Raw genomic sequence first — 24247 nt, 5'->3', positions numbered from 1 at the left:
TCGACTTATAAAGGCTATTACCCTCGAAGCGATAGACTCTATAAAGGCGGAAGCTTATACCGAATAGTTCCTATACTATTATTTTCGGTTCCACGGTATACCTCGCTTAATTATAAATAATAGAGGTTCTAACTAAATAAGTCGCTTTTAGCGATACTTTTATAAATTAGCTAAAATCGAATAACGATTAAGTATTATATATTACCCCTAAACCGATAAAGCCACCGAATAAGCGAACTAAGAAGTATAGGTATACCTTTAAGCCTTTATCTACTACGCCTAAGATAATTAGGATAGGTTACTACCCGCCGCCTAACTAGTATTAAATAACTAAGAGAGCTTTACTACTAAGATAAGCCCGTTCTTCCTTAAACACGGATACTATATCGACCCGATCCAGATCTATAAGGAACTAAGCAGCGACGCTTAGGAGTTTATAGCCTATAACCTACTTCGCTATCTTTAAAAAGCTATAGAGTTCGCCTAAGCCTTAATAACGGCTACGTAGCTATAATAGGAAGAGTCGGCGAATAAGCGTTATATCCCCGCCGAGCGCCTTTATAAAGGCGACCTTATATAGCTCTTACTCACGAACTACTCTACCCTAAGACCGTTATATAAGTTAAACTAGCTATACTAGAAGTATAGGGTTACTAAGGTTATTAACCCGCACGTTATAAAACTAGATATACCTTTAAATATATACCCGAGGTTTTATATAGACCTCCTATAATATATAAGCGAAGACCCGCTTCCTAGTTAAATTCTATATAACCCCTAACCCGGACTAATTTATAACGGCCTCGAAGAAGATAAATAGACGGTAGAGGAAATCTTATACGCTAGGAATAGAAGGGTAAGTAAAGGCGTAAAAAGAGAGGCGTTAGTAAAGTAGGAAGGATATACCTAGATATCTTAGGAACTAATAAAGTCCCTATAAGAATTAACCGCCCTAGATTATTATAAAAAGAAGTATAGCCTGATTAAAGTTAATAACGGACTACGCGAACGGTATAAGAAGAAAAAGAGTTATAGGAAAGGTAGTAAGGGTTAAATAAAGGTTAGGATAATAGTAAAGCCGTTTATATTAATTAAGTCGGGGCGGATAAGCCCCGCCCCTAGCTACCGGGCTTAGGTATCGAGATTAACGTTATTATAAGTATCCTCGCGACTATTAACGCTTTTAGCGATAATAGGAGATAATATAAACGCTATAACCTTAGCCTACCTATCCTTCTTTTTTCCTTTAAAGGACTTAATATCCTCTACCTTAATATAAATAACCCCTACGATATTCTTAACCACCTATAAGAACCGGTTAAGCCGGCGTAGGCCTTCTACCCCTATAAAGGTAATCGTTACGCTAAGAATAGGTATAATAATAATAGGAGGCGCTATAATAAGTATAGGTCTACCTGCTATAATATAGGAGTCCCCGCGGGGGGGGGAGGCGGTGGCTTATACCGATAAGTAAGGCTTATTAGTACCCGAGTCGACGGGTATTAAGATAGGCTTATCCTCCTATAAAGTGCTAAAGGTCTTTTTTAAAACCCCGGACGCCTTCTAAAAAGCCGAATAAGCCGTTATAAGCGCCTCTATCGCCTTAGGGCTATAAAAGGGGTTATTATTAACTACCTTTACCGCCTCTAAGAATACTATTAACGGACTAGTTATCCTAGGCGGAGGAGGAACGCACCTATAACCGCCCTTTAAGTAATTATAGCACTTAGGATCGGGTATCCTTACTCCGGGTCCCGACTAGTTATAGTAGCGCCGCCTATCCTAGCCGTTTATAATAGCCTTTACGTAAAAATAGTAAAAGACTAAACGGGTCCTTTTAGGAGGATATTTTATTCTATAAGCGCGCTTCGCGGGGCTCTTAACCACTATAAAAGCTTCGCCCGCGGAACACTTACCCTTAGCCTTAGCGGCTTAGGCTAGCTAGGCGCGGCGGTCTATAGCCAAGGCAGGAGAAGTAATCTCCTTACTAGCCGGGGCGGGAGTAGGTGCCTCCTTACCGGTATTATTATTATTATTATTATTAGCCCCTTATATTATATATATAAGTTAGTAAATATCGCGCGAAGCTCTTAGAAAGAATAGGAAATATACCTTAGGGGCCGGAGATAATCCTAAAAACTTAAATATCTTCTAGAGAGAGAGATAAGGGGTTAGAATAATAAAACGGCGTGCGAAAGGGTAGTAGGCGATAGAAAACATACTACTAATAGTAAAGGATATTATTAAAGAAAAGAAGAAAAAACGGGATAACGGAGGTAACGGTAAAGTTAGTATTATTAATAAACGAGTTACACGGTTAGGGAAGGTACGTATATCGGTTCCTTATATAAAAGGAACGATCCTATAACCCGTTTATAAATAATAATAATAGCCGTATATAATATATTAATTAATCGTATAACTATAAAGGCCTACTTTAAGTACTCTTTAATAAACAGAGAGGTTATTTAGGATTAAAAAGCCACTAAGGGTCGTTATTTAATTAATAAAGAGGCGTTATTCGATTAAATAATAACGCTCCACGAACCTATACTAAAGATTAACGACTTACCGAGGGGGGAGGGGGGTAATATTATAGGCTAACCCCGTGGAGATAATCCGGTAAAGCACCGGATCTTCCGACTAATTATAGTATACTTCTAGAGGGTCGCCGCGATATTATATTTAGGTTATAGGTACCTATAGAGTTTTCCCCTTTCCTTTTTTTCTCCTTAGCTTTAGATAATTTAATTATTCGGCCTTACTCTATAAACAACTCGTGACTAGCCGCTTATAGTTTTAACTGATTAGTAGATTAGTTAATAGACTTTATTAAGCGACTTTATTATACCTTAAATTTCTTAGTTTTTAATTATAGCACCTTTATATCTAACTTTATATTTTTCGTAGACTTTATTCTTATCCGGAGCCACTAGCTTTCCTTAATCGTCTTAAGTGGTTAAACGCTCTTAAATCTAATTAAGGGTTTCCGGCTTAATACGCTTTAGGATATCGTCTAGGTGATCGGGTTTATTAAGATCCACGAGTTCCTAGACCTCTAGGGTACGCGCTGCGTTCTATAGCTTAAGGATCTAATCCGACTATTAATTAGTGGATTCTAGGCGTGGTATCGATACACTATAATCCTTTAAGTCTATTTTCGATAATCTTCGAATAAGCTTTTAGTAAGGGGTTAGAGGCTTAGTACCGAGTTAAAGAGCTATTAGGCTGCTTTAAAAGAGAAAGATAAGCACTTAATTATAAAGTAATAGTCGCGTTAGAAGTTATTAGCGTTTATCTACTACCCGGGCTTATAACTATTATACTGGATCTTAAGTAAATAAAAGAGAGGTAAAAGCGTTATATTATCTATCTTCTACGTGTATAAAGGAAAATTATATACTAGGTCTAAATATATTATAAGATATACCCTTCGGATAATTATCCTTCCGATATAGGGCCATAACTTAATATTACCTAATAACAGTAGGTTTTCCTTCATTCAGTTCAACAAACAACATGCCTACCTTAGTCACCATCAGATAAGATAAGTGCTTTGGAAGTTTGCAATGACAATGATTACCTAATCATCACAATGTTTACCGTTTGTTGCCTTAGAAGCAAGGCCATGTACGCTTACCTAATCTCGGAAGTTCACCACTTCCGATTTCGACCATCGTCGGTCGTGCGGCAGACGACATCTCACACGGGAGGCTCGACCAACTCCGCTAAACAACCGCTTCAGCATATCTCCGACCCCATTTCCCCAGAGTATAACAAAGAGCGCAGCTCTTCCCCATCGTCAAAATGGCAGGCGGCGTGCAGCATAACAGTGAGCCCCAATTGGCGCCGTTCGTCTCGTACCCATCTTCAGCAGCCAACTAACGTCTTGTGTTCTCTAGAAATGGCCATGGACCCGGCTTTCGTCAAGCTCGGGAGTACGTTCGAACCCTCAACCACTGCATAAGAGCTGATACCATGGATGGGAATGTGCGGGGAAACGAAAAAAGATCGATTGCTGACACCAGTGCGCATCTAGACATGCAGTCCAACAGACACGTCTACTTCCGCTGGACACCAAGGACGGCACGCGTCACCTTCATGTACGTCGCTGTCGTGCCAGTCCTTCTTGGAATTGTCGCATACAAGACTGATGTGAGTTTCTTCCTCGCACCTGGGTGGAGATGATGATGGAAGGCCCTGTTGGCTGATACCTGTGCGATCATAGGGTCTCTGGGACCTTCGAGCGAAGCGCAAGGGCGACCTCCTAGTTGAACGGTAAAGGATAAGGGACGAGGAATTGTACAAGACGGAAATATACAAAGTCCACAGTGGCAATAGAGGATTTGTTACACATCTTCGTTTCTTTCGTTGTGGCGGCGCGGCTTGGAAGGAAGTGATGACATCGTGCTCGCCGGAACTACGATACCCGGGTATAGAGGTGCTAATGAAGCCAGACTTTTAACGTGTCCCGAGATCCAAACACCAGTTGGAGACAGTAACCGCCCGCCTCCCCCACCTGACTTCCTCATCCTCCCCGTCGGTAGCGTCCGCCCCACGATCGATCAGGCCCCTGGTCAGGTAACCTCTCTCCCCTCCTCCAATCTCCCCGGGGAAGATAGCTCCCGAATCCCGACCTTCCGTGATCTCTTCTCCCCCGCCCAAACCCGATATCGCGTCGTCCACCGCCATGTGAATACGGCCCAAGTCCTCCCAGCCCTCGCTCATGGCGTGTCAATGGCGCTTCCCACTTGCTCGGTTCTGGTGCCACGGACCCATCCGGCAACGGTGGGAGGATGGCGCACGAAACGTAATCCCCGATGACAAATCTGGCACTCTGCAGCGTCGTGTCCCCCGCCGAACCACCCTTTTCCCCCTTTCCACCGACGGGAGATGGGGGCCTCCCTGTCGCGTCGAGCTCCTCGTTACCCACAGTGTCAGAGCCGTTTGCAAAACCCGATACATCTTCCCCGATAACTATACTGCCCAGGTCCTTGACCATAAATCGTGCTTGATCGCCAGGGTAGTGGGGCCCCGAACTAGCTGCGCCGGCGGCACCCCGCGTGTCTGGGATCACGAGCCGGAAGGCGAGGCGCGTCCCAAAGGCCGGTGTTGGGAGAAGAGACGGCCGCTCGGAGGCCATTTGGAGCGCCAGTTCGTTCAGCGTGCAGTCGTGCCAGGCATAGAGTGGGAGGGATGGCGGGGGGGTTCGAGCGGCGAACTCTTCGGGTCTGGCGTGGTCGTGTGTATTGTTAATTATTGTCTAGGAACACCTTTTGATGACCACACGCCTATCCTACCTGTGAAAGGAGCCTTCTCTGTAAAAGAGTCGGAGGAGGAATGGGGTGTCCTCATGACGATCAATCGACGGCGCTGCCATCGCAGTTGTGTGGTCCGCTTCCGTTCGTAGAGAGGATTTCGTGTAATAAATTCGTCAAATGGTGTTGACCATCACTGCATTGACTTAGGGCGTGTAGTCGTTAATATGGGGCCCAGTATCGCGCTCGGGCATTCTTGGCTCTTTGGGGGAGCGTTCGGCTGAGTCTTGGTTGTGCATCGTGACGAAGATAGCGAGAGAGAGAGAGCTTGAGGGCTTACATCAAGAGTACATACAGGGTACGAGTGCCAGGAGGGTTCGATGGATGACTAAGTGGAATTTCATTCTTTTGGCCGCCCCACTTTCCCACGTTAGAAGCTTATCTACTATCTTTTGGACTCTTATCCAAGACTCCACCCGGTAACGAACTTGAATGTTGCATCATACCGGACTAGAACGAAGCATGCCTCGCCGCTGGCCGATGAACAGATAACAGCAACCGTCGCACTATAACGAACTACCACTGATTGACCTTTGATCCTCACTTACCAACAACCCGCCTCAACGGGCACCCCGGCGCGCCCAACATGGATTTCGCCGCTCTCATGTCGAAGGAGCTCTCCAAGAGCAAAGAAGACGTTGCCAACTCTTCCTCGTCTTCCAAATTCATCAAGCGATCCGAAGTCGAACAAAAACGCAGGGAAGCGTATCTTGCCGAACAAGCGAGGCTCGAAGCCGAGCGCGAAGCAAAAGCCGCTCTCAAGCGCAAGCGCGACGAGGAAGCAGCAGCAGAGGCTCGGGAGCGCGAGGAGAAGAGACGCCGTCTCGCCGAGGAATCGCGGCGGCGGCAGGAGGAGAGAGAGGCTGCCGAGGAGGCGGCCCGGAGGAAACGGCTGGGCCTGCCACCACTCGCTCGGGGCACAAGCGAGGAGGCGGACGAGCTGGAGGATGGGATGCAGGACATTCCCGAGGACGAGCTGCGGGCGAAACTCCGCGAGCTAGGAGAGCCGGCCGTGATATTCGGGGAGAGGCACAGGGGACGCCTGCGGCGGTACCGACGGCTCACCACAGTGGTTACGCAGGGCCCGATACCGACGACGTTGGTGCTGGTGGAGGAGAAGGATATGAAGGTCGACGGCCGGGTGCCACAGGACAAAGAGGAAAGAAAGTGGCTGTTCCGGCAGCTGGCGAGTTATTTCACCATGGTCCTGACGGAGTATCAGCAGGCCATGGAGGCAGAAAAGAAAGATACCACGGCGAGCAAGACGGCCTATGCGGCCATGGTACAGAGCCGCGAGAACATGAAGCCGGTACGCTTTCCAATGCTTTTCATATGCACCTGTCCTTCCCCTGTCCCTGGTCACATTGTAGCTAACTTGATATTGTTTAGCTTTTCCGCAAATTCGAAAAAGGCGACCTAGAAGATTCTCTTCTCGAGCCCATAGTGGAGATTGTCAAGGCCGCGCAGGAGCGCCGCTACGTCGATGCCAACGACGGGTACCTGCGCCTCTCCATCGGCAAGGCCGCCTGGCCCATCGGCGTGACCATGGTGGGCATCCACGAGCGCAGCGCCCGCGAGAAGCTACACGGCGGCGAGCGAGGGCACGTCATGGGCAACGAAATTACGCGAAAATTCCTGCAAAGCATCAAGCGCTGCCTGACGTTTGCGCAGGTCCGTTGGCCGCCTGAAGATGTGAAGCAGTTGATGGGCTGAGGATATGGAATTCAGCGCAAGGGCATATGGGCAACGTTGCATGTCGGGGTGCGGCGGGAACAGAGAAGTTTATGTAGAACAACAATTACTTAGCGGGGAAGCGTGTTTTCTGTATATTTTCTTTTGCTATGCGAGGAAGGGAAGAATAAGATGGACCAATCTCCATGGCTTTAAGGGCATTGAGAGGGTTTTGCATACAGTCCAACAGCACTGCAAACTGACCGATGTCAAGTAGACCCTGCATGTGTACTGAGATCGCGCTTTTCCACTTTGCAATCGACGTTGTCTGTGTCGATCCGAATCTTATTTATTCTCTTGGCACATCCCGACTTGGCCGAGGAACGAACATTCTTCGCCTGAGAGTGCTCCCACTGCTGCGTACAGATGAATTAATTGTATGATGGATAAAGTGAGCAAGTCCCATGGCTGGCACGGCCCTATGCATCGCCATGCGTATCGTCATTCCCAGTCATTCAGACGCTTGCCGAGTCTATGCAAAGATAGAAGATAGAGGTCAAGCCTGGCTCTCTACTGTAGCCATCGGATCCCCTCCGTTGTCGAACCACATATCCGTTGCCTCCTCGTGACTTCCACTCGGCGCTGTAAACTTCTTCGCGTTCTTCACCTCCATGTCCGCCGCGACGAGGCTCATTCGACGTATCCGCTCCATAGCCTCCCGCTCGTAAAGCCTGGTCCTCTCGATCGTCATCGCTTGCATGGCCTTTCGCGGATTCGAATTCACAGTGACCAGAACCTATTGACGAAAACAGTGAGCAATCAGTTGCTCCTCGTGTGCAGGGGTCTGACAAACCTCGTCGATATTATCAATGCGCGCCTTTAAGACACCACTGTGGATCATGTCGATAAGCTCCTTTATGAGCGACTGGTCGGGGGAGGAGAATGCCTCTTTCAGACTGTTGATGGTGACGCGGGAAAAGGGGCGGCAGTACTCGACGATGCACTTGCTGCGGATCTGGGAATAGATGGTGCGAACGTGTCTTTGTAGATAGATGTCGAGCATGTAGTCCGGTCGATAGGCCTCGAGAGTCGTGAGACAGGCCGAGTAGCGGCCGTTGACAAAGAGAGAGATGGCTTTGCGGATGTGCGACTCGAGCTCCAGAATGGGCCGAAAGCTTTGGTTATCAAGTACGTGGACCTGGAGATCTTTCCGGTCCATAGTGGCAAGGGCCAACAGCCCGCCGTATACAGCGACGTCATTTGGGCTCGCAATGTGACTGTAGTCGGTGGTCTCCTTCATATCCTTAGCCGCATCGATTCGAAGAAACATGGTGGCCGCCTCGCGAAATTTCTCCAGGCCGATGAGTGCGATGCCATGGACGACTTTGCTATACTGCTGAAGCGCCTTGTCGTCCTCACTGGGGATGCCGGTGATTTTCGCGAGATTGCCGAGCACCATGGCCCAGTCGCGCCGTTGAAGAGCAATGTCGACAAGATGCTTGCCCACATCCACGATGTGCTTTGACGTGCTTACATCGGGGCGCATGCGGCTGTAGGCTTCGCTGGCGCTGGCGAGGTCGCCGATGCTCTCGAAGTGGCGTCCAAGATCCTCATTGCCCATCTAGATAATAATCATATGTGAGAGACCGGAACGGAAGTACGCCGCGGGGGGTTTAGGCAGACTGACCCGAATGCTTTCCTTGATCAGGTTATTCTTGTATCCCTTCAGTTGAAGTTCTAGCCGATGCGTCTGAGCTCTGTTTTCTCGTGTCACCCTGTCGACCCATGCCTGGTCGAGGACCGCCTCCGGTTCTGACGGGGCCGCTATTTTGATACACTCGTACGCTTCTTTATAGCGTCCGACATCGTTACCACTTTTGGCCTCAGCAACTGCAGCCTTCAACGCTTCCACGCAGAGCGGAACACAGCAACGTCCAATAGTCAAAAGACGTTCAAAACGAGTGCGGCCTAAGGGAACGTCAGATAAGCAGGCGCCAGTCAACACGAGACAATCAATCCCTACGTACCTGTATAGCTCTGGATGTATAGATCCAGATCGAACTTGGGCGTCTCTGGGAGAGACGGGTTGCGTCAGTGCCTCTCCGTTACAGAATCCCGAGTTTGTAGGATTTGGCGCTGGACAGGACACACCTTGAACGACCACGCCCCCTTGGAGGTTCATGTCGTTGAAGAAGGCGACCAGCCCGGGTGCGTCAGTCGCCATGACGGTTGGCTAGTGAGAAGGGGTCTGTCCTTTGATTGGTATCACAGCGCTAGTAGGTACCTCTCAAATTAGCACTGGTTGAGAGTGTAATCTTCCGAGGCGGAATCTAAAGCCGGGGTTATAGTGGCATCCCCAGGGGGAAAAGATGTAACGCGGGGGGGTTCAATGGCGTGGGTAATCTACGAAGTAGGCATGGTATGGTAGGTGACAGCACGGGATAGCAAACGGACTTCTTGGTTTGCTATACATAAGCTCACCTCTGGTTCTTTGCTGAGATTCGGTGCGGGCGGGCCAACCAACAAAGTATTGTCGGGCTGCAGATCGTAGGGTAGTCACTGTAAGCACCTAGAAGTAGATGTCAAGATAACGGATAGAAATTGGACTAGGCGTATGGATACGTAAAAGGCAGGTGGATGTGAATATGGAGCGCACAACGTACTGGGAGGGATGTCAGGACGGTGAGCTTCAACGAACAGTCAAGGATGTAAGAATGTGGGGCAAGTACCAGGCAGCTACTTCGTACATATTTATACAACTATAAGAAAAGAGTACTATCACTATAACCGTTTGAATATGTTGCTTTCGAGGCATGTACCCCCACCGTGTCAAAACAGGTACCGAGTGTAAACCAAGCCAAGTCCAAGGCGTTTGTCGTTGGCGATTTCACCCAATAAGGCGCCTCTCATTCGCGGAACAGTGTTGCAAAATTCTGAAGCGCAATCCCATCCATCCATCTCGTTGTAATTTTTGTCTTTACTTCCCACTTGTCTCTCCTATCATTTGGTTCTTGAGTTTGTGAATTAGCTCGTCCCACTATGTCTGGTTCAGGCGACTTATAGGCCGAGCCTGCGATCCATTTCCAGTCACGATACGCAGATGTACGTTGTACATACACCCGACTAGGTAGTGAGGCCACACAGTGCGCTAAACTAACTACAAAGGACAGACGTCCGTCCTGTCTAATTCCGCGGAGCATCGGTGCGTACAACGTATGTATGTACTCGCCTTAGCCGCTTACTCCTCCTCCCAGGTACTCAGTAGCCGAGTAAAATGCATGACAAAAATGCCTCGCACCAACATGCTGCACAATCGATCAACAGCTTTAGTTTCTGTATGTCTGGGGTCCTCCGCACATAAGAGGCGACTGACGACTTGGACCCTTCCTCTTTCCCCAGGCAAAGTTCTTTGAAACACGGTCTTAGAGGGAGCCCGCCAAGGCTGATGAACGGGAGGTTTGGACATATGACCGGGGGGTTGGATCGCGGAGAGCTTGGCGGTGGTATGATACGGTGGTGAATGACATATGCCAAGCTCTACACCGACCATTCATGATTTTCCATCATGGGATGGCCAAGCCGGCTCAGGGCGGGTCATCTCGGTTCCTGAAGCGTGGACCCTCCACCAAGGCCGAGATATTCGGACTCGGGGGATACAACGTACGCAGAGATTAGACTTGGCGACTAGCCTATTCGGTGTTAACGGATGCCCAATACTGAGAAGGGGACGACTAAATAGGTAGGTACCTACCGGTATTCGTCTCGCATCCGAACGTCGCTAGCGTCCGTCAGCGACTCGAGGAAACGCATGACCCAATCCGATGGAACAAAAGCTTAAGGGGTCATCCATGCTAACCATGTCGGAGGGATTAATACAACGCAGCGAGGTACGTCGTACTGTGTCTTTTCTTTCTCTTTTTACCCCACCCTCTTTTCTTCAAAAAAAAAAAAAATATAAAAAAAATATAAAAAAAATATAAAAAAAAATGTAAAAAAAAAATGTAAAAAAAAATGTAAAATAAAAATAAAAATGATACCCCAAGCACGTCTTATGTGCGTTCGGAGTGCATACCTACCCACCGGACCTCGCTCTCCGCTTCCGATTCCCATGTTAACACGCTATCTTCCCCCGCCAACTTCATAACACCCAGGTTGCGAATGTGCTGTACTTCGTGTGTATGTACCTATGTAGCTAACCCCGCAACAGGTCTCGTCAAGACTCAAATGTCTTACGAATATAGCAGGTACCTTTGCAGATTTAGGAGACAAAAGACACGAGAGAAGTGGCTTGCCTGTGAGGTATTTATATTCAGCTTCGTAATACAATCCTAACCAATTCAACGACGGTAGTTTCAGCTCTTTACTGGACCCGACAGACAATAGCTTCTTCTGTTGGCTCATCTCCTCTGTTTTGGTTCAAACTCACTCAGGAACGCAACGTGGGACAGAAAGGTACCATTACTTTTAGTTTCGTCGCTTTAGTGCTTATTATTTACTCACTAACATACTACTCCCGATATATGAATATAGTGTTCCTGGGGACCGTTGCCCCGCTCTCGGTTTTCTCGGTCTACTTTTGCGTTCATTCATGCTCTCGCTTGTCCCACAAGTCCCACCTCCGAGCTTGGCTACCCTACCGCACTCACACTGTGCCAGACGGCCATCTAATGGACGACCAAGCTGAACTTGACTGATCCGCACCAAATCCGCAATCCCCAGCCTATGTACGAACAATAATAGTTGGTTGACTCGACACACCCACGGCCCCGACACGATTTTGATCTCGCGCCTTTTCTTTTTTTTTAAACCCTTTACCCTATCTGGACGCAAGCCTCTCGGAGTTCGAACGAGTGCAAAACCCCCTTGTTCGTTTGTTTGGCCCATACTAGGCCAGGAACCATTTTGCCGGTTTAGAGGGGCAAGTCCCGTGCGCCCTGCTGATTTTCCCTTCTTGTCGCGACGAAGACCTCTCTCCCTTTCTCATAATCTTTTCTCACCTTCTTCTGCTCAAGTTGCGACCAATTCCTGGTGTCTCATCCCTGGACTTGATTACAAACGGCTGGCCAGTCCAAGAGCCATCTTTCGGCACTCGGATTTGGGCTGTCCGGCCGGCTGCCTCCTTGCTGGCCGGGAAAATGAGTTGTAGGATAGCTCTCTCAGACGCGCATACGATTCACACCAGGACTTGTACCTCTCGATAGGCCAAGATAACCAGCGGCGGGACTTTTTTCTGAGCGCCGAATTCATCATCATGGTAAGCCCTGTGTCGGAGGAGATGCCCCCTCCTTATCGGTCCTTGTCGACGAGTAAACCTCCGCTCTCTGTCGATACGGCCGTCTCTACCGACATGTCCGAAGACGACCTGCAGCATCCCATCTCCCCCACTGGGTTTCACGGCCAGGCCCCGCATTCGCCGGCTGGTAGTGTCCACTCGGTGTCGGAAGGTCCAGATGGTGGTGCTGGTGGCAGTGGCACTGCCGGGGACGTCCCGTCTATCCCTGCCCAAAAGCGTCGTCGGGTCACGCGCGCTTGCGACGAATGCCGGCGCAAGAAGATCAAATGTGACGGCAAACAGCCATGCACCCATTGCTCTGCATACAGCTATGGTATGTTCTGTGATGGCTGGTGGGGAGGAAGGCCGAACGTTTCTCCTCGCATCTTCTCCTCCACCTACTGACTCGAGCCTTCAGAATGCACCTACGATAAACCATCCAACCGCCGGAGGAACCCAGCACCGCAGTATATTGAAGCCCTGGAGAGCCGTCTCCACCGTGCTGAGGCATTGCTGCGGACGTTTATCCCCGACGTTGACTTGAGCGATCCTAACCTCGACCCCACCATCCAGCAAGAGTTTCGCAACCGGGAACTTGCACGGGCTCAAGCCAAGTTGCGGGCGGACCAAGTGGTATCTCCCGACAACGAAGACGCGCAGCTTCTCTCCATGATCGAGTCCATTGGCCAGCTAGACCTGGACGATCAAGGTGGTTGGGATTTCCACGGCGTATCATCTGGTGCTGTGTTCCTACGGCGCATGAAGGAGCACTTTCAGGGCCTCATGGGACCCCCCGGCACCCAACTTCCATTCCTCCCACCGAAATCGCGACTACAGGGTCTTCGGTACCAAGACTCTTCGAATGTCTCAACGGGAAGCTCCCCGTGGGAACCGGCATCACCCCACATGCCCGAGCTGCCGCCGCGAGAATACGCCCGCAAACTATGTTATTACTCGCTCAACTGCGCGACCTGTTTGACTCGCATCGTCCACATTCCTAGCTTTTACGACATGTTTGATCGCATTTACGCGAAACCCTACGAAGCTCTGACTCACGAGGAGCGGAGGCATCTAGGGCTGCTTTATGCGGTTATGGCCGTGGGATGCATGTACGACAACTTCGACGATAGCGGTCCACAGGCGGCATATCAACAAACGGTGGAGCAAGGGTGAGTCGTAGGTGGGAGACGTGTGATCTCTCTCCATCTTCATGGGCGACGCTCTAACCATACCACACAGCTCCAAATACTACAATGCTGCCCGATATGTGCTGCAGGACATTGTCGAATGCCGGGACCTCACCTCCCTGCAAGCACTGCTCTTCATGATCTTATTTCTCCAGGCAACGTCCAATCTCAGCGCGTGCTATGCCTTTGTCGGCATTGCCCTTCGCTCTGCCGTTCGGATGGGTCTGCACCGGAATCTCCAACATGAGCAGATCACTGTCGTCGAGCAACAGGTTCGGCGAAGGGTGTTCTATGTCGTTCGGCAGATGGACATTTACGTATCCGCCATGTTGGGATTTCCTCTTTTGTTGAATCCCGACGACATGGATCAGCCATATCCTACCGAAGTCGACGACGAATATATTACCAATGATGGAATCATCCAGCCTCCGCCCGGCACGATTAGCTTTTTCGAGGCGTTCAATGCGCATACGAGACTGATGGACATTCTCGCCCGGATTATCAAGCATGTTTACCCGCTGAAGGGGCTAGGCCAGTCTGCCACGAGAGGAGACAAGCCGGGCACAACATATCATATCAGCTACGCTAGTATCAAGAAAATCGAGGCAGAGCTGCAGCAGTGGTACGTCGACCTGCCCGAACAGTGGCGGCCAAGCTCCGAGGGCTCGATGGAGGTTATTCGGTGAGTCAAGCTTTACCTACCTTTTTCTTTTCCCCCCTTTGCCAAGGAGGGCATGGAACAAACAGATGCTAAAGGATTATCCAGGGTTCGTCACCTTTTGAGATTCTCATACGCCCATGTGCAGCTGGTTCTCTATCGACCATTCCTGCATTACGTCTCGCCTCGTCTGAGCGCCGGCAAATATGTACATGAGTTGTCGTACGCCTGCGCAGCTGCAGTGATTAGTGTCTCGCGTAATATTGTCCATATTGGCATCGAGATTCGAAGGCAAGGAGTACTGGCTGGACCATACTGGTTCATGCTGTATGCCGAGTACCTTTCCATTCTCTCCTTGGTGTTCTACGCCGTGGAGAATCCCGAGAAGCCTGGGTCTGGTGATGTCTTGAGCGACGCAAAGGCGGGTAGAGACATGATGGAAGATCTAAAGTCGAAGAGTCACGCCGCCGAAAGAGTGGCTGGTGCGCTCGATGCAAGTCGTGCCCGACCCGTTCATTGCCCCCTCTTTACCGTTGCACATGCCTAATTGTTGCAGGTTCTTTTCGATCAACTACCGCAGCGGCTTCTGCAAGCCAGGGCTCAACCAATACCCACGAAGAAGCGATCGGCACCCTCGTCGAAGCCTGGTTCCGTTCCGAGTCATGGTCATCCGGGGGCTGTTCGTTCTACTCTTAGCCAACGCGGATCCGAAGAGGTCGTCCGGCCCGCCAGCTCTTCTTTACCCAACGGGAGCAAGGGCCAGGCACCCGTGCGGGGCTCGTTCGAAAACACATACCAGGAGACGGTGTTCGCACCGCACGCACAGGAAATGCGGCCGACAGATGTGGGGTCTCAGACGCCAGGCAGCACGAGCTCCGGGCTTAGTTCGCAGCCCGGGGCCCACGGGTTCCCGCCGACACATCCGATGTACACCAACAGTCCGATTAATAGACTCGATTCATTGATGTTCCCGTCGGAGGACCCCTTCGCATACCCAAATCAGCCGATGATGGAGTTGGGCTACTCGAGAGCGGCACCGACAGCAGTATCACCCGGGTCGGGGCCGGCGCACGCGCGTGTCAGTGCCCCGCTGGACGCATCTCAGTTTTCGATGGCGGGACCATTTGACGGCATGGATCCGCAGACAATCTTGGGGACAGCGACGCCTTTCTTAGTGCAGCAACAGCAGCCACCGCAACAACCTCATCAGGTTCCGCCCGGGCTGGACCCATCGGACATGTACCAAAATCCCACCCTGGCTGGGATGTCAGAAGACGCGCTACGACTGGAGCTAGCGCAGCGCGCGGCCCAGGTGCAACGGCCGACAGATTACAGAGAACTTGAACGAATGTTGGCAGAGTCAGGATACCAAGGAAATTGGGGGAACATATTTGGCCGAGGAGGATATCAGGACATGTAACCGGGCCCAGAGAAGTGTCCGATATTTTCTAATGAACTCCGCGGCCTGGAGCTCGCGCACTTTTATTCCAAGCTGACATTGGATGGCTGCCATTTCGGAGGAGTGTCGATCGGTTTGGCTGAAAGAAACCATGAGAGAAGAATGAGAGCGTGATCAGAGCTAGAGGTGTTGCAAGAGGAATGGTCTCGCGGGATGGGGCTGCTCATCGTTCGTGAGTCCGGGTTTCGTTTCTCCAGACTCCTCATAACCATGAAGGCATATGTATAGAAAAAGAAGAAGAGAGAAAACAGGGAAAAGAAAAAAACAACATCACGTCGTTGATCAAGGGATAGCCAAGTTCTCCACGTGAAGGTTTGCAGCGAGGCGAGGCGCTAAGAATATTAAATAAAGAGAACTACGAGTTTGGATGGCCTTATGCGAAACATTTGCCTAACGAAGGAATGACTAACCGGCCAGGACAAAATGCGGTGAGAGCGGATATGAGACTAAGGTGGATTATCCCTTGGGTCAAGGGCGGTCTGACTTCATTCTCCTCCTGTCATCAACAACAACGATATCTTCTACCATTCCTGCAGACTTACACTCAATGACTTGCACGGACATAGGTTGAAAGCGAGAAATTGGCAGCGATCCAGCGATATCAAGTCGGGAGCGGAGCTTCGACGTCTCGGCTCGAAGGAAGTCAGCCCACCATAAGCAAGCATCTAGTGCTGCTGTCTTGGTATTGACCACGAGCATCCATTCCCATCAATTGCTTCAACATTCCCGTATTTTGGCTTCTACGCCCTGCCAATCAAGCAGTTACCTGCTCATTTCTGCGTTTTCCGCCAAAAGATGACCAACGCCGGCTCCCGCCACACAGAGGACATTTTCATCGATGAGATGACTAGGCTGTACGTTCTCCTGTGCCATACTGACACTGTTGTTGTGAAGTGACGGTCTGGACAACGCCGAGGATCGTCTGACATGCGAGGATCTCTAGGAAAATAGACGTGAAACTGTCTGGCCTAGTGCTGGCGGACGACTCTCCACCCAATACTCACCAAGAAACCACCAAGAAGAGGTATCCTGGTATGTGGCTCATAAGAAGGGTCAGGGGATGAGAAATAGTAGACTCAGAACTGACGCAGAAAAGCCAAGCTGCACGCCCGCAAAGTTGCAGCTGAGCTTAGGGCCGACAATGGCCTAATCTTCTTGCCCGGCGAACCGACCCGGACGTACGAGTATTCAGACCAGGCGCCCCCTTTCCGCCAGCGACGGTACTTTTATTACCTTGCAGGCGCCGACTTTGCCGACTGCGCCGTGACGTACGATGTGGCCACTGATCATCTCACTCTCTGGATCCCGTATGTCGAGCCTCGCCAGATCTTGTGGTACGGCCGCACCCCGTCGCTCGAGGAATGCATGGAAAGGTCAGACGTTGATTCCGTTCGCTATACGCGGGAACTATCCGCCTTCCTGCACACGTACATCCACCAACAAGATGACCCCATCATTTTCGTCCTCGACCAAACCCAGAGTCCCGTGGAACTTGACAGCGACTTCCTGGTTCGGTCCTCGGTGAAGCTCGATGTGACTTCGCTCAAGCCGGCCATGGACGAGGCGCGCGTCATCAAGACCGACCATGAAATCGCCCTCATTCGAAAGGCAAATGAGATTTCGTCCGCTGCGCACCGTGCCGTGGGAGACCGCCTGGCGAAATTCACCAACGAGCGCCAAGTCGAAGCTCTGTTCCATTCCGAATGCGCCCTCCGCGGCGCCAAGCGCCAAGCTTACCCTCTCATCGCAGGTAGCGGCGACAACGCCGCCACGCTGCACTACGAAGCCAACGACCAGCCGCTGGCGGGCAAGCAGTTCCTTGTGCTCGACGCCGGCTGCGAGTACAGCTGTTACGCGAGCGACATCACCCGCACCCTCCCCCTGACTGACACGCTCTCGTCCGAGAGCAGGACCATCTACCGCCTCGTCCAGCGGATGCAGCAGGTCTGCATCGACGCCGTCCGGCCCGGCGTCCTGTTTTACAGCTTACACCTGCGGGCCGCCGACCTGGCCCTCACCGTGCTGCACAGGATCGGCATCCTCAAGGGTCACCCGGATAAGATTTGGATGGCCGGTACCGTGGCGGCCTTCTTCCCGCACGGGCTGGGCCACCACATCGGCCTGGAGACGCACGATGTCTCCGGCCGGGATCGCTTGCTGCTCTCGCAGTTTGAGCTGGAGTCGCTCGGCCTCGACCGAGGGAATGGCTCCAAGTCTGCCAAGGCGAAACGCCAGTTCGTCTCGGCCGAGACGCTCGCCGCTATGCACTCCGGCCAATACGGCATCGCGTGGCGACCTGAGGGGAAGGAGGAGGCCTCGTCGGCGGCAGCGCCGCCGTATAGCGGACGGCAGAGACTCGAACCGGGCATGGTTATCACGGTGGAGCCGGGCATCTACTTCTGCCGGGAGTACATTGAAGGCTACTTCCTCCGTAACGACAGGCACAAGAACTACATTGACGCGGAGAAGCTGGAGCGCTTTTATCACGTCGGCGGTGTGAGGATTGAGGACGATATCTTGGTTACGGAGACGGGATATGAGAATCTGACGAACGTGCCCAAGGTCATTTTTTAAATGGTTGGGAGATGGCTCAAGGAGTTTTCTTTTGCTTTTTTTCTTCTTCTTTTTTTATCGGTTATTCGGGCGTACGTATGCTTTGCACCCTCACGGGGTTCTCATTGGGATTAGACGAGATCATGCCTTTGCCGTTACGACTGTTCGTCTTAACACGCAACACAATTGACACATACCTTATATTGCACAGGACACGCGAGATAGGAAATCGGGAAGAATCCAGAACCGTTTCAAAAGTCATGCAGTACTAGTTCTCTCATGATGCGTATATAACATATAACTGTTCGCGTGCTCGCATGTTCAATACAAGACAGCCTCAATAGCCCTCTATTTAGCCCCGTATATTGTCTCACCTGCCTGCGATATGCCCGAATTTCAACTATAAAATAAAATTAGGAACGAAGGGAGAGAGAGAGAGATTACAGATATTTCTTCGGCGAGTGGGCTCTCCTCCGCTTATACAGGTAGTAACCAATGGCAGCGACGGCCTGGGAACCGATAACGACGAATACCAGTTTGGTGTGGCCGGGAATGGCCTCCGACAAGGAGGTGGCGAGGGAGCGATGGTGTTCGCCGAGGGCGGACTTGAGTGCCCGTTCGCTGTTCTTGACGTTGTTGTTGACGTCCTTGCGAATGGACCTGATCTCGCGCTCGAGGTTGTTGATTTTGAGCTCGAGGTCCTTGAGGGCGTCCATGCGCGGGATGACGTCCGTCTTGATGGTCTCGACGAGGCTGGCGACGTCGGACTTTTGCTGCTCACTGGCCCGGGCCTGCTTGGAGACGGTGCGGAAGATGTTGCCGATTTGGCGCGTCATGCTCTGCAGGCGGTTGTGCAGGTCGGCGAACTGCTCGGCCGAAGAGCCGACCAAGTCGGCGGAATCGTCGGCGAGAAACGGGTCATAATCGCCGTCGCCGTCGTCGGACTCGTCAAAGGCGGCTTCGTCCTTCTTCTGATGTCTCTGCTGCTGTCTCTGCTGTTGTTGCTTCTGGCCAACGACGGGGGGCTTGGACCTCCGCGCGCCATTGTTGTTGTTGTTATTGTTGCCGGCCGGCGGTTGGCCCTGTGTATTGCTGTTCTGGCCGTCGAGGCTCTCGGCCATGACGACGAACTTGAAGATCTCGAAGGAGTCTGGGTTGTCGGCGCTGGCGGCCGTGACGCCGAATTGGTAGCCTGAGGGGATGCGAACCTGGTCGGTCTCAAAGCAGAGGCGGCCGTCAACTTCGACGGAAAACTTGTCAACCCTTTGGCGCATCTTGATCTGGCTGGGCCGGCCGAGGTTGCGGTACGGGTAGAGACAGTGGCCAAAGGCGAGGGCGGCAATGTCCTTCTGGGTACTATAGTCGGTGGAGCCGTCGTTGAGGAAACCACGGAGCATGCCGCCAGAGCCGCCGTGCGTGTCGACGACGAGGACGAGACCGTCGAAGCGGCCGACGGTATAGACGCTGTTGGAGCTGACGTCGACGGGACCGCGAGAGGTCAGCCAGATGTTGAGGTTGCCGCCGCCTCGCTCAGGGCCCGTGGCTCGGAAGTCCAGGTCGGCGATCCATTCGGTGTGCTCCAGCTTGTTCTCGGCCCAAATGGCGGCTCGCTGATTCCCCGGAGCGACGGGGGTAAGGATAATCTTGTTCGAGAGGACTTGGGGTTGTTGGGTGCCCGTGATATCAAAGTTGGGAATGGAGCCGCCTTTTCCCAGACTGCTCATGGCCACGAAAAGCGGTTAGCATCGCATCGAGACAAGACACCTCGCCGAGGAAGAAACAACCTCCGTCAGACGGGCCAGAAGCGGGGGATTCGTTGGGATGTCTTACTTCCCGCTATAGCCAAAGCTCAAGTCGTTGATTAGAAACTGAGCTTGGGCGAGGCCAGCACCCAGCACCAGGGCGAGCGTCGAGCTCAGCGAAGGTATTGGGACATGCATTGTGAGAATGAAGCGCTCGGTCTGACAAAAGCCCGGTTGCAGAGAAGGAAAAAAAAAAAAAAAAAAAAAAAGGACCAGCTACGCAGGAAGCTGTCGCGACCGTGGACCCAATTGGACGACCAAGGTCACAGGGAAGCCTCTACAACTATGCTGGCGAAGAAGTTGCAGAGAGATGAAGAATATGTCTAGTGATATCTGGACGAAACTCGAGGGAGAGGGCCGAAAATGACAAGCCAAAACCCTGGGTATGGCCTCTCGGCAGCGGCTTGAGGACAGTTGGCACTCGAAAGCGATGCGCGCTAGATGATATGGATTGGGAAAGCGGCTCTTCGGAGTAGCGTTCCGAAGTTTGCGTCTTGAAGAAAAAGACGGTGAAGCTTCAGAAACTATTCAGAGGTGTCCCATACGAAATTCAAGGCGGAAAAGACTCGTTGTGCGGTTCAAGCCAGCTTGCAAACCATCCGTGACCTTGAAAGGTCCAAAAGTCTTGCTTGTTGTTCTTCTTGGGTGACATCTGGCTTCAATAAAGAAGCCAGAATACGTGCCACCAAAGTGGCTGGGCAATGTCGGGGCGCCACATTCCGCTATTATACTTGGGTACCTACAAGGTACCTACTCCAAGTGGAAGTGGAGAAGTTCTGTGGGGTAGGTATCGGTACCTTGGTACATGTGCGTATTCGTACGCGGTACTTAAAGGCATGTACTCAATTCGTGCACGGATCAAGCAGGCACAGCAGCCCAGCGCAATCATCACAATCGACCCTTCAGCCCACCTACCCTACCTAAGCTGCCAGCAAGAGCAAAGACACACCACCCACCCACCCACCCACTCAGAGGGTAGAATTGTCGGCGATTAGGCCTCCTAGACCATCGCCCTCCTGCGATGCGGATCATCCTCTCGTAAAAGGACCATCTTGCGCGTGCCACGATGGCCGAGAATTTCCCTACCCTCGGGCAATGTGCCCTGGTCGCCGCAGCATTCAAGGTTCTCTTATTTCCTGCATAGTGAGTTCCTAGGTGATCTACCCACCACGGTTCCTTAGATTCCCCCCAGGGAGATTCGTATAAAGCTAACGGGCTCCCGACTCGGCAGCAAATCGACCGACTTTGAGGTTCACAGGAACTGGCTTGCCATCACCAACAGCCTCCCACTGTCTCAGTGGTACCTCGACACCACATCAGAATGGACACTCGATTACCCCCCCTTCTTTGCCTACTTCGAATGGGCCCTGTCGCAAGCCGCCAAGCTCGCCGATCCGTCCATGGTCAGGGTCTTCAACCTGGAATATGACAGTTGGAGGACGGTATATTTCCAAAGATGGACTGTTATCCTGTCGGAACTGGTGCTGCTATACGCACTATACGAGTATGTGACCCCGGCTTTGACAGCTTTGGCTTTCGCGTCGCCACGTTATCAGGGCACTGTAGGCGTGGGCGAAGCTTACCCGAGCGTTTAGGCTCGTGGCATCCTCGCACCTATCGACCAAGCGTGCCAACCACGCCGCAGCTCTCTCGATCTTACTTTCTCCCGGCCTCCTGATCATCGACCACATCCACTTCCAGTACAACGGCTGCATGTACGGTCTCTTGATCCTCTCCCTCGTCTGGGCGCGGTCCAAGTCGACCTTGCTCCGAAGTGGCCTGGCCTTTGCCGCCCTGTTGTGCATGAAGCACATATATCTCTACCTGGCGCCGGCCTATTTCGTCTTCCTGTTGCGCGCCTACTGCCTCCATCCCAGGTCAGTGATGCGCATCCAGTTCGTGAACTGCCTCAAGCTTGGCGGTGGGATCGTCGCCATTTTCGCAGCCGCCTTTGGACCGTTCGCCTATCTGGGCCAGATTCCGCAGCTCCTGAGTCGCCTGTTCCCCTTTTCTCGCGGACTATGCCACGCATATTGGGCCCCGAACGTCTGGGCGCTGTATTCTTTCGTCGACCGGGTATTGATCTACGGTAAGCAAGACGTCCCAGGGAGAAGTGAAGGTAAAAAGTCGGCATTCAGCTCGCTAACGACAGCATAGTGGCCCCACGACTCAAGCTGCCGGTCAATCTTGATGCGGTGAATAGCGTCACCCGTGGCCTGGTGGGGGACACTGCATTTGCCGTACTTCCGGAGATCACGCCGACGACTTGCTTTGCATTGACGCTGTTCTTCCAGGTCATGTCTCTATTCAAGCTGTTCAGCCAACCGACATGGGACACTTTTATCGGCGCCGTGACGCTGTGTGGGTATGCGTCGTTCTTGTTTGGGTGGCACGTCCATGAGAAGGCTATTCTTCTGGTCATTATCCCGTTCACCCTCATTGCGCTCAAGGACCGGCGCTACCTGGGAGCATTCCGGCCTCTTGCGGTCGCAGGACATGTATCTCTGTTTCCCCTCCTGTTCACGCCGGCGGAATTTCCCATCAAGACGGTATATACCATTTTTTGGTTGATACTATTTCTCATGGTGTTTGACCGGCTGGCGCCGGCATCGCCAAAGGCACGGTTCTTCCTGCTGGACCGGTTTAGCACGCTTTACATAGCGATCAGCATCCCTCTGATTGTGTACTGCTCTCTAGTGCACCGGATGGTGTTTGGCAAGGCCTACGAGTTCTTACCTCTCATGTTCACGAGCTCGTACTGCGCCATAGGGGTCGTGGGGAGCTGGGTTGGTTTCATGGTTGTGTACTTTGCATCTTAGAGCGGCGAAAAAGAGTGCAGAACGGGGCGCCCGGGGCTGGCGAGGAAGACGGACACGTTGGAGTGTGACAGGACGCCCTGATCGGACCATGAGACTCGGCACAGCCACGATCCCTGGGTACTGTGAACCAGGCGTCGGGAGAGAGGTCCCTTGGGACACCCAATTGAGAGACCTGACGTCTTAGCTGAGTCAGCACTTGACCAATCAGAAAAGGCACGCCACGTGCGCTGCAAGGCTGAAAACGAAAGCCACTGGGTTTTGGCGCTAACGGCTGTTGGGGGATGTGGAGATGGGAAGGGTAAAGGTACCCAAACTATTCCTGAATCAGAAATAAGGAGATGCGAATACTTTTTGCTTCGTACAGTCCGCTCGCCAAAAGGACAGTTGATGGAAAAGAATCTTAGAATACAATCATTCAAAACAATGCTAACATACAATAACTGAAAAAGAAATTGTCAAGAGCCAAATATTTACTACTTGGCCCTATACCTCTTATAGATGTCGCGAGAAAACGCGTCTTGAAAACTGGGCAGTAGGGAAATGTACATCGCAAATAGCTTCCCGCAAAAAGTCTAGATTGATTTAGAGGCAGAGCAAGGAGGCAACGGGTCACAGCCGCCAGCCGTACGATGTACATACCTACATACAACGTGTATATGTATTCGTACAGATGTATGTGTGAATGTAGGTAGGTACATACTGTACTTGCAACGTACTGGGAACTCTTGACCCCTCTCACCGTTTGACCACCTAAATAAAGCGATTGCTCAAACCAACAGGACCAACAAGCTCGAGTCCAACGCGCAGCTGTGCAACAGGACAGGTAGAGGAGTTCCGACCCTGGGTGCCAGGCAAAGAAGGGGTTAGATGGCCCGAGATAGGGCTGGTCTTATGACTTCCAGGATGATACGTTTGATATCAAGGCTGTGATGTGATAAGAATCGAATGAGTGAACCAAAAGGCAAAGGCACCTGTCCATCACGATTGAAGGATATTTGTGAAAACATTTTAATGCATTTCGTTTTCGTATTCTTCTGGTGGTGTCATTGTAAGCTCTCGACGCTTCCTGTGGCACCAATGTCAACGTCTCCCAGGAGGCCTTCAATCCGAATAGGACCTACCCACTGGGGTTCTATTATGATCGTCCATTAAGAGTCATTGCGAAGCCAAAATATGGCCAAAATATCTGGTTCAACTGATATCTGATTCACCCGATTACGGCGATTAGAACGAGTATAAAAACGTGGGTGGAGGACGATGGGGCGATGTCATGGTCCAAGGGGGGAGGAAATCTCGAGGGTGGAGTGGTGGTTTTTAGGAGGCGGGAGGACAATGCTGGTCGGCAGCGGGACATTTCTACGGAGTACGTTGTACCTACATTTCTCGCACACCACACGCGCGCCCACACGCCGCGGCGGGTGCCGGCAAAGCCCCGCCCCAGCACAATGGGCTACCAATAGGATGTCACGGAGACCCACGAAATCAAGGCCATGCGGTCTCTCCTCAGT

At 51.6% G+C, this 24247-nt stretch overlaps 8 protein-coding genes across 8 annotated transcripts; 5 read left to right on the top strand and 3 right to left on the bottom strand.

Moving 5' to 3' along the window:
• Window positions 1-3807: 3807 nt before the first annotated feature.
• On the top strand, window positions 3808-4282 carry ACRALDRAFT_2044342 (uncharacterized protein; the record flags this gene model as incomplete). The annotated part of the gene is made up of 4 exons (XM_071021428.1): window positions 3808-3832; window positions 3903-3938; window positions 4040-4155; window positions 4229-4282. 4 exons carry the CDS (start codon window positions 3808-3810, stop codon window positions 4280-4282), a joined length of 231 nt encoding a protein of 76 aa, XP_070871585.1.
• Window positions 4283-4528: 246 nt separating this feature from the next.
• Window positions 4529-5380, bottom strand: ACRALDRAFT_1072461 (uncharacterized protein; the record flags this gene model as incomplete). The annotated part of the gene is made up of 2 exons (XM_071017981.1): window positions 4529-5231; window positions 5301-5380. 2 exons carry the CDS (start codon window positions 5378-5380, stop codon window positions 4529-4531), a joined length of 783 nt encoding a protein of 260 aa, XP_070871584.1.
• Window positions 5381-5904: 524 nt separating this feature from the next.
• On the top strand, window positions 5905-7031 carry ACRALDRAFT_1072460 (uncharacterized protein; the record flags this gene model as incomplete). The annotated part of the gene is made up of 2 exons (XM_071017980.1): window positions 5905-6627; window positions 6708-7031. The coding sequence occupies 2 exons, from the start codon at window positions 5905-5907 to the stop codon at window positions 7029-7031; spliced, it is 1047 nt and encodes a 348-aa protein (XP_070871583.1).
• A 514-nt stretch (window positions 7032-7545) lies between these two features.
• Window positions 7546-9213, bottom strand: ACRALDRAFT_2029760 (uncharacterized protein; the record flags this gene model as incomplete). The annotated part of the gene is made up of 5 exons (XM_071020615.1): window positions 7546-7785; window positions 7843-8610; window positions 8677-8957; window positions 9017-9061; window positions 9141-9213. 5 exons carry the CDS (start codon window positions 9211-9213, stop codon window positions 7546-7548), a joined length of 1407 nt encoding a protein of 468 aa, XP_070871582.1.
• A 3090-nt stretch (window positions 9214-12303) lies between these two features.
• Window positions 12304-15912, top strand: ACRALDRAFT_1044581 (uncharacterized protein). The gene is made up of 5 exons (XM_071015364.1): window positions 12304-12595; window positions 12680-13430; window positions 13501-14130; window positions 14215-14599; window positions 14663-15912. Exons 1-5 carry the CDS (start codon window positions 12337-12339, stop codon window positions 15524-15526), a joined length of 2889 nt encoding a protein of 962 aa, XP_070871581.1. The 5' UTR covers window positions 12304-12336; the 3' UTR covers window positions 15527-15912.
• Window positions 15913-16360: 448 nt separating this feature from the next.
• ACRALDRAFT_2029758 (uncharacterized protein) lies at window positions 16361-18139 on the top strand (the record flags this gene model as incomplete). Its single annotated transcript, XM_071020614.1, has 3 exons — window positions 16361-16419; window positions 16509-16597; window positions 16662-18139. 3 exons carry the CDS (start codon window positions 16361-16363, stop codon window positions 18137-18139), a joined length of 1626 nt encoding a protein of 541 aa, XP_070871580.1.
• Window positions 18140-18558: 419 nt separating this feature from the next.
• ACRALDRAFT_1058427 (uncharacterized protein) lies at window positions 18559-20058 on the bottom strand (the record flags this gene model as incomplete). Its single annotated transcript, XM_071015944.1, has 2 exons — window positions 18559-19834; window positions 19949-20058. The coding sequence occupies 2 exons, from the start codon at window positions 20056-20058 to the stop codon at window positions 18559-18561; spliced, it is 1386 nt and encodes a 461-aa protein (XP_070871579.1).
• A 773-nt stretch (window positions 20059-20831) lies between these two features.
• ACRALDRAFT_1044578 (glycosyltransferase family 57 protein) lies at window positions 20832-23166 on the top strand. Its single transcript, XM_071015363.1, has 4 exons — window positions 20832-21063; window positions 21152-21424; window positions 21516-22009; window positions 22078-23166. Exons 1-4 carry the CDS (start codon window positions 20987-20989, stop codon window positions 22737-22739), a joined length of 1506 nt encoding a protein of 501 aa, XP_070871578.1. The 5' UTR covers window positions 20832-20986; the 3' UTR covers window positions 22740-23166.
• Window positions 23167-24247: the final 1081 nt, after the last annotated feature.

The sequence above is a fragment of the Sodiomyces alcalophilus genome (assembly GCF_042370955.1).
Source record: "Sodiomyces alcalophilus JCM 7366 unplaced genomic scaffold ACRALscaffold_8, whole genome shotgun sequence".
Classification (NCBI taxonomy): Eukaryota; Fungi; Ascomycota; class Sordariomycetes; order Glomerellales; family Plectosphaerellaceae; genus Sodiomyces; species Sodiomyces alcalophilus.
Note: the sequence above shows the minus strand (reverse complement) of the source record. Positions and strands in the feature narration are given on the sequence as shown.

What these genes read in the sequence shown, in the direction of transcription:
- ACRALDRAFT_1044581 (XM_071015364.1), top strand. Translation starts at nt 12,337, where the DNA reads ATGTCCGAAGACGACCTGCAGCATCCCATCTCCCCCACTGGGTTTCAC. An exon ending in GGCTCGATGGAGGTTATTCG is followed by an intron (nt 14,131 to 14,214) that starts GTGAGTCAAGCT and finishes AGGATTATCCAG; the next exon opens with GGTTCGTCACCTTTTGAGAT. An exon ending in GAGTGGCTGGTGCGCTCGAT is followed by an intron (nt 14,600 to 14,662) that starts GCAAGTCGTGCC and finishes TAATTGTTGCAG; the next exon opens with GTTCTTTTCGATCAACTACC.
- ACRALDRAFT_1044578 (XM_071015363.1), top strand. Translation starts at nt 20,987, where the DNA reads ATGGCCGAGAATTTCCCTACCCTCGGGCAATGTGCCCTGGTCGCCGCA. An exon ending in CTGCTATACGCACTATACGA is followed by an intron (nt 21,425 to 21,515) that starts GTATGTGACCCC and finishes CCGAGCGTTTAG; the next exon opens with GCTCGTGGCATCCTCGCACC. An exon ending in CGACCGGGTATTGATCTACG is followed by an intron (nt 22,010 to 22,077) that starts GTAAGCAAGACG and finishes ACGACAGCATAG; the next exon opens with TGGCCCCACGACTCAAGCTG.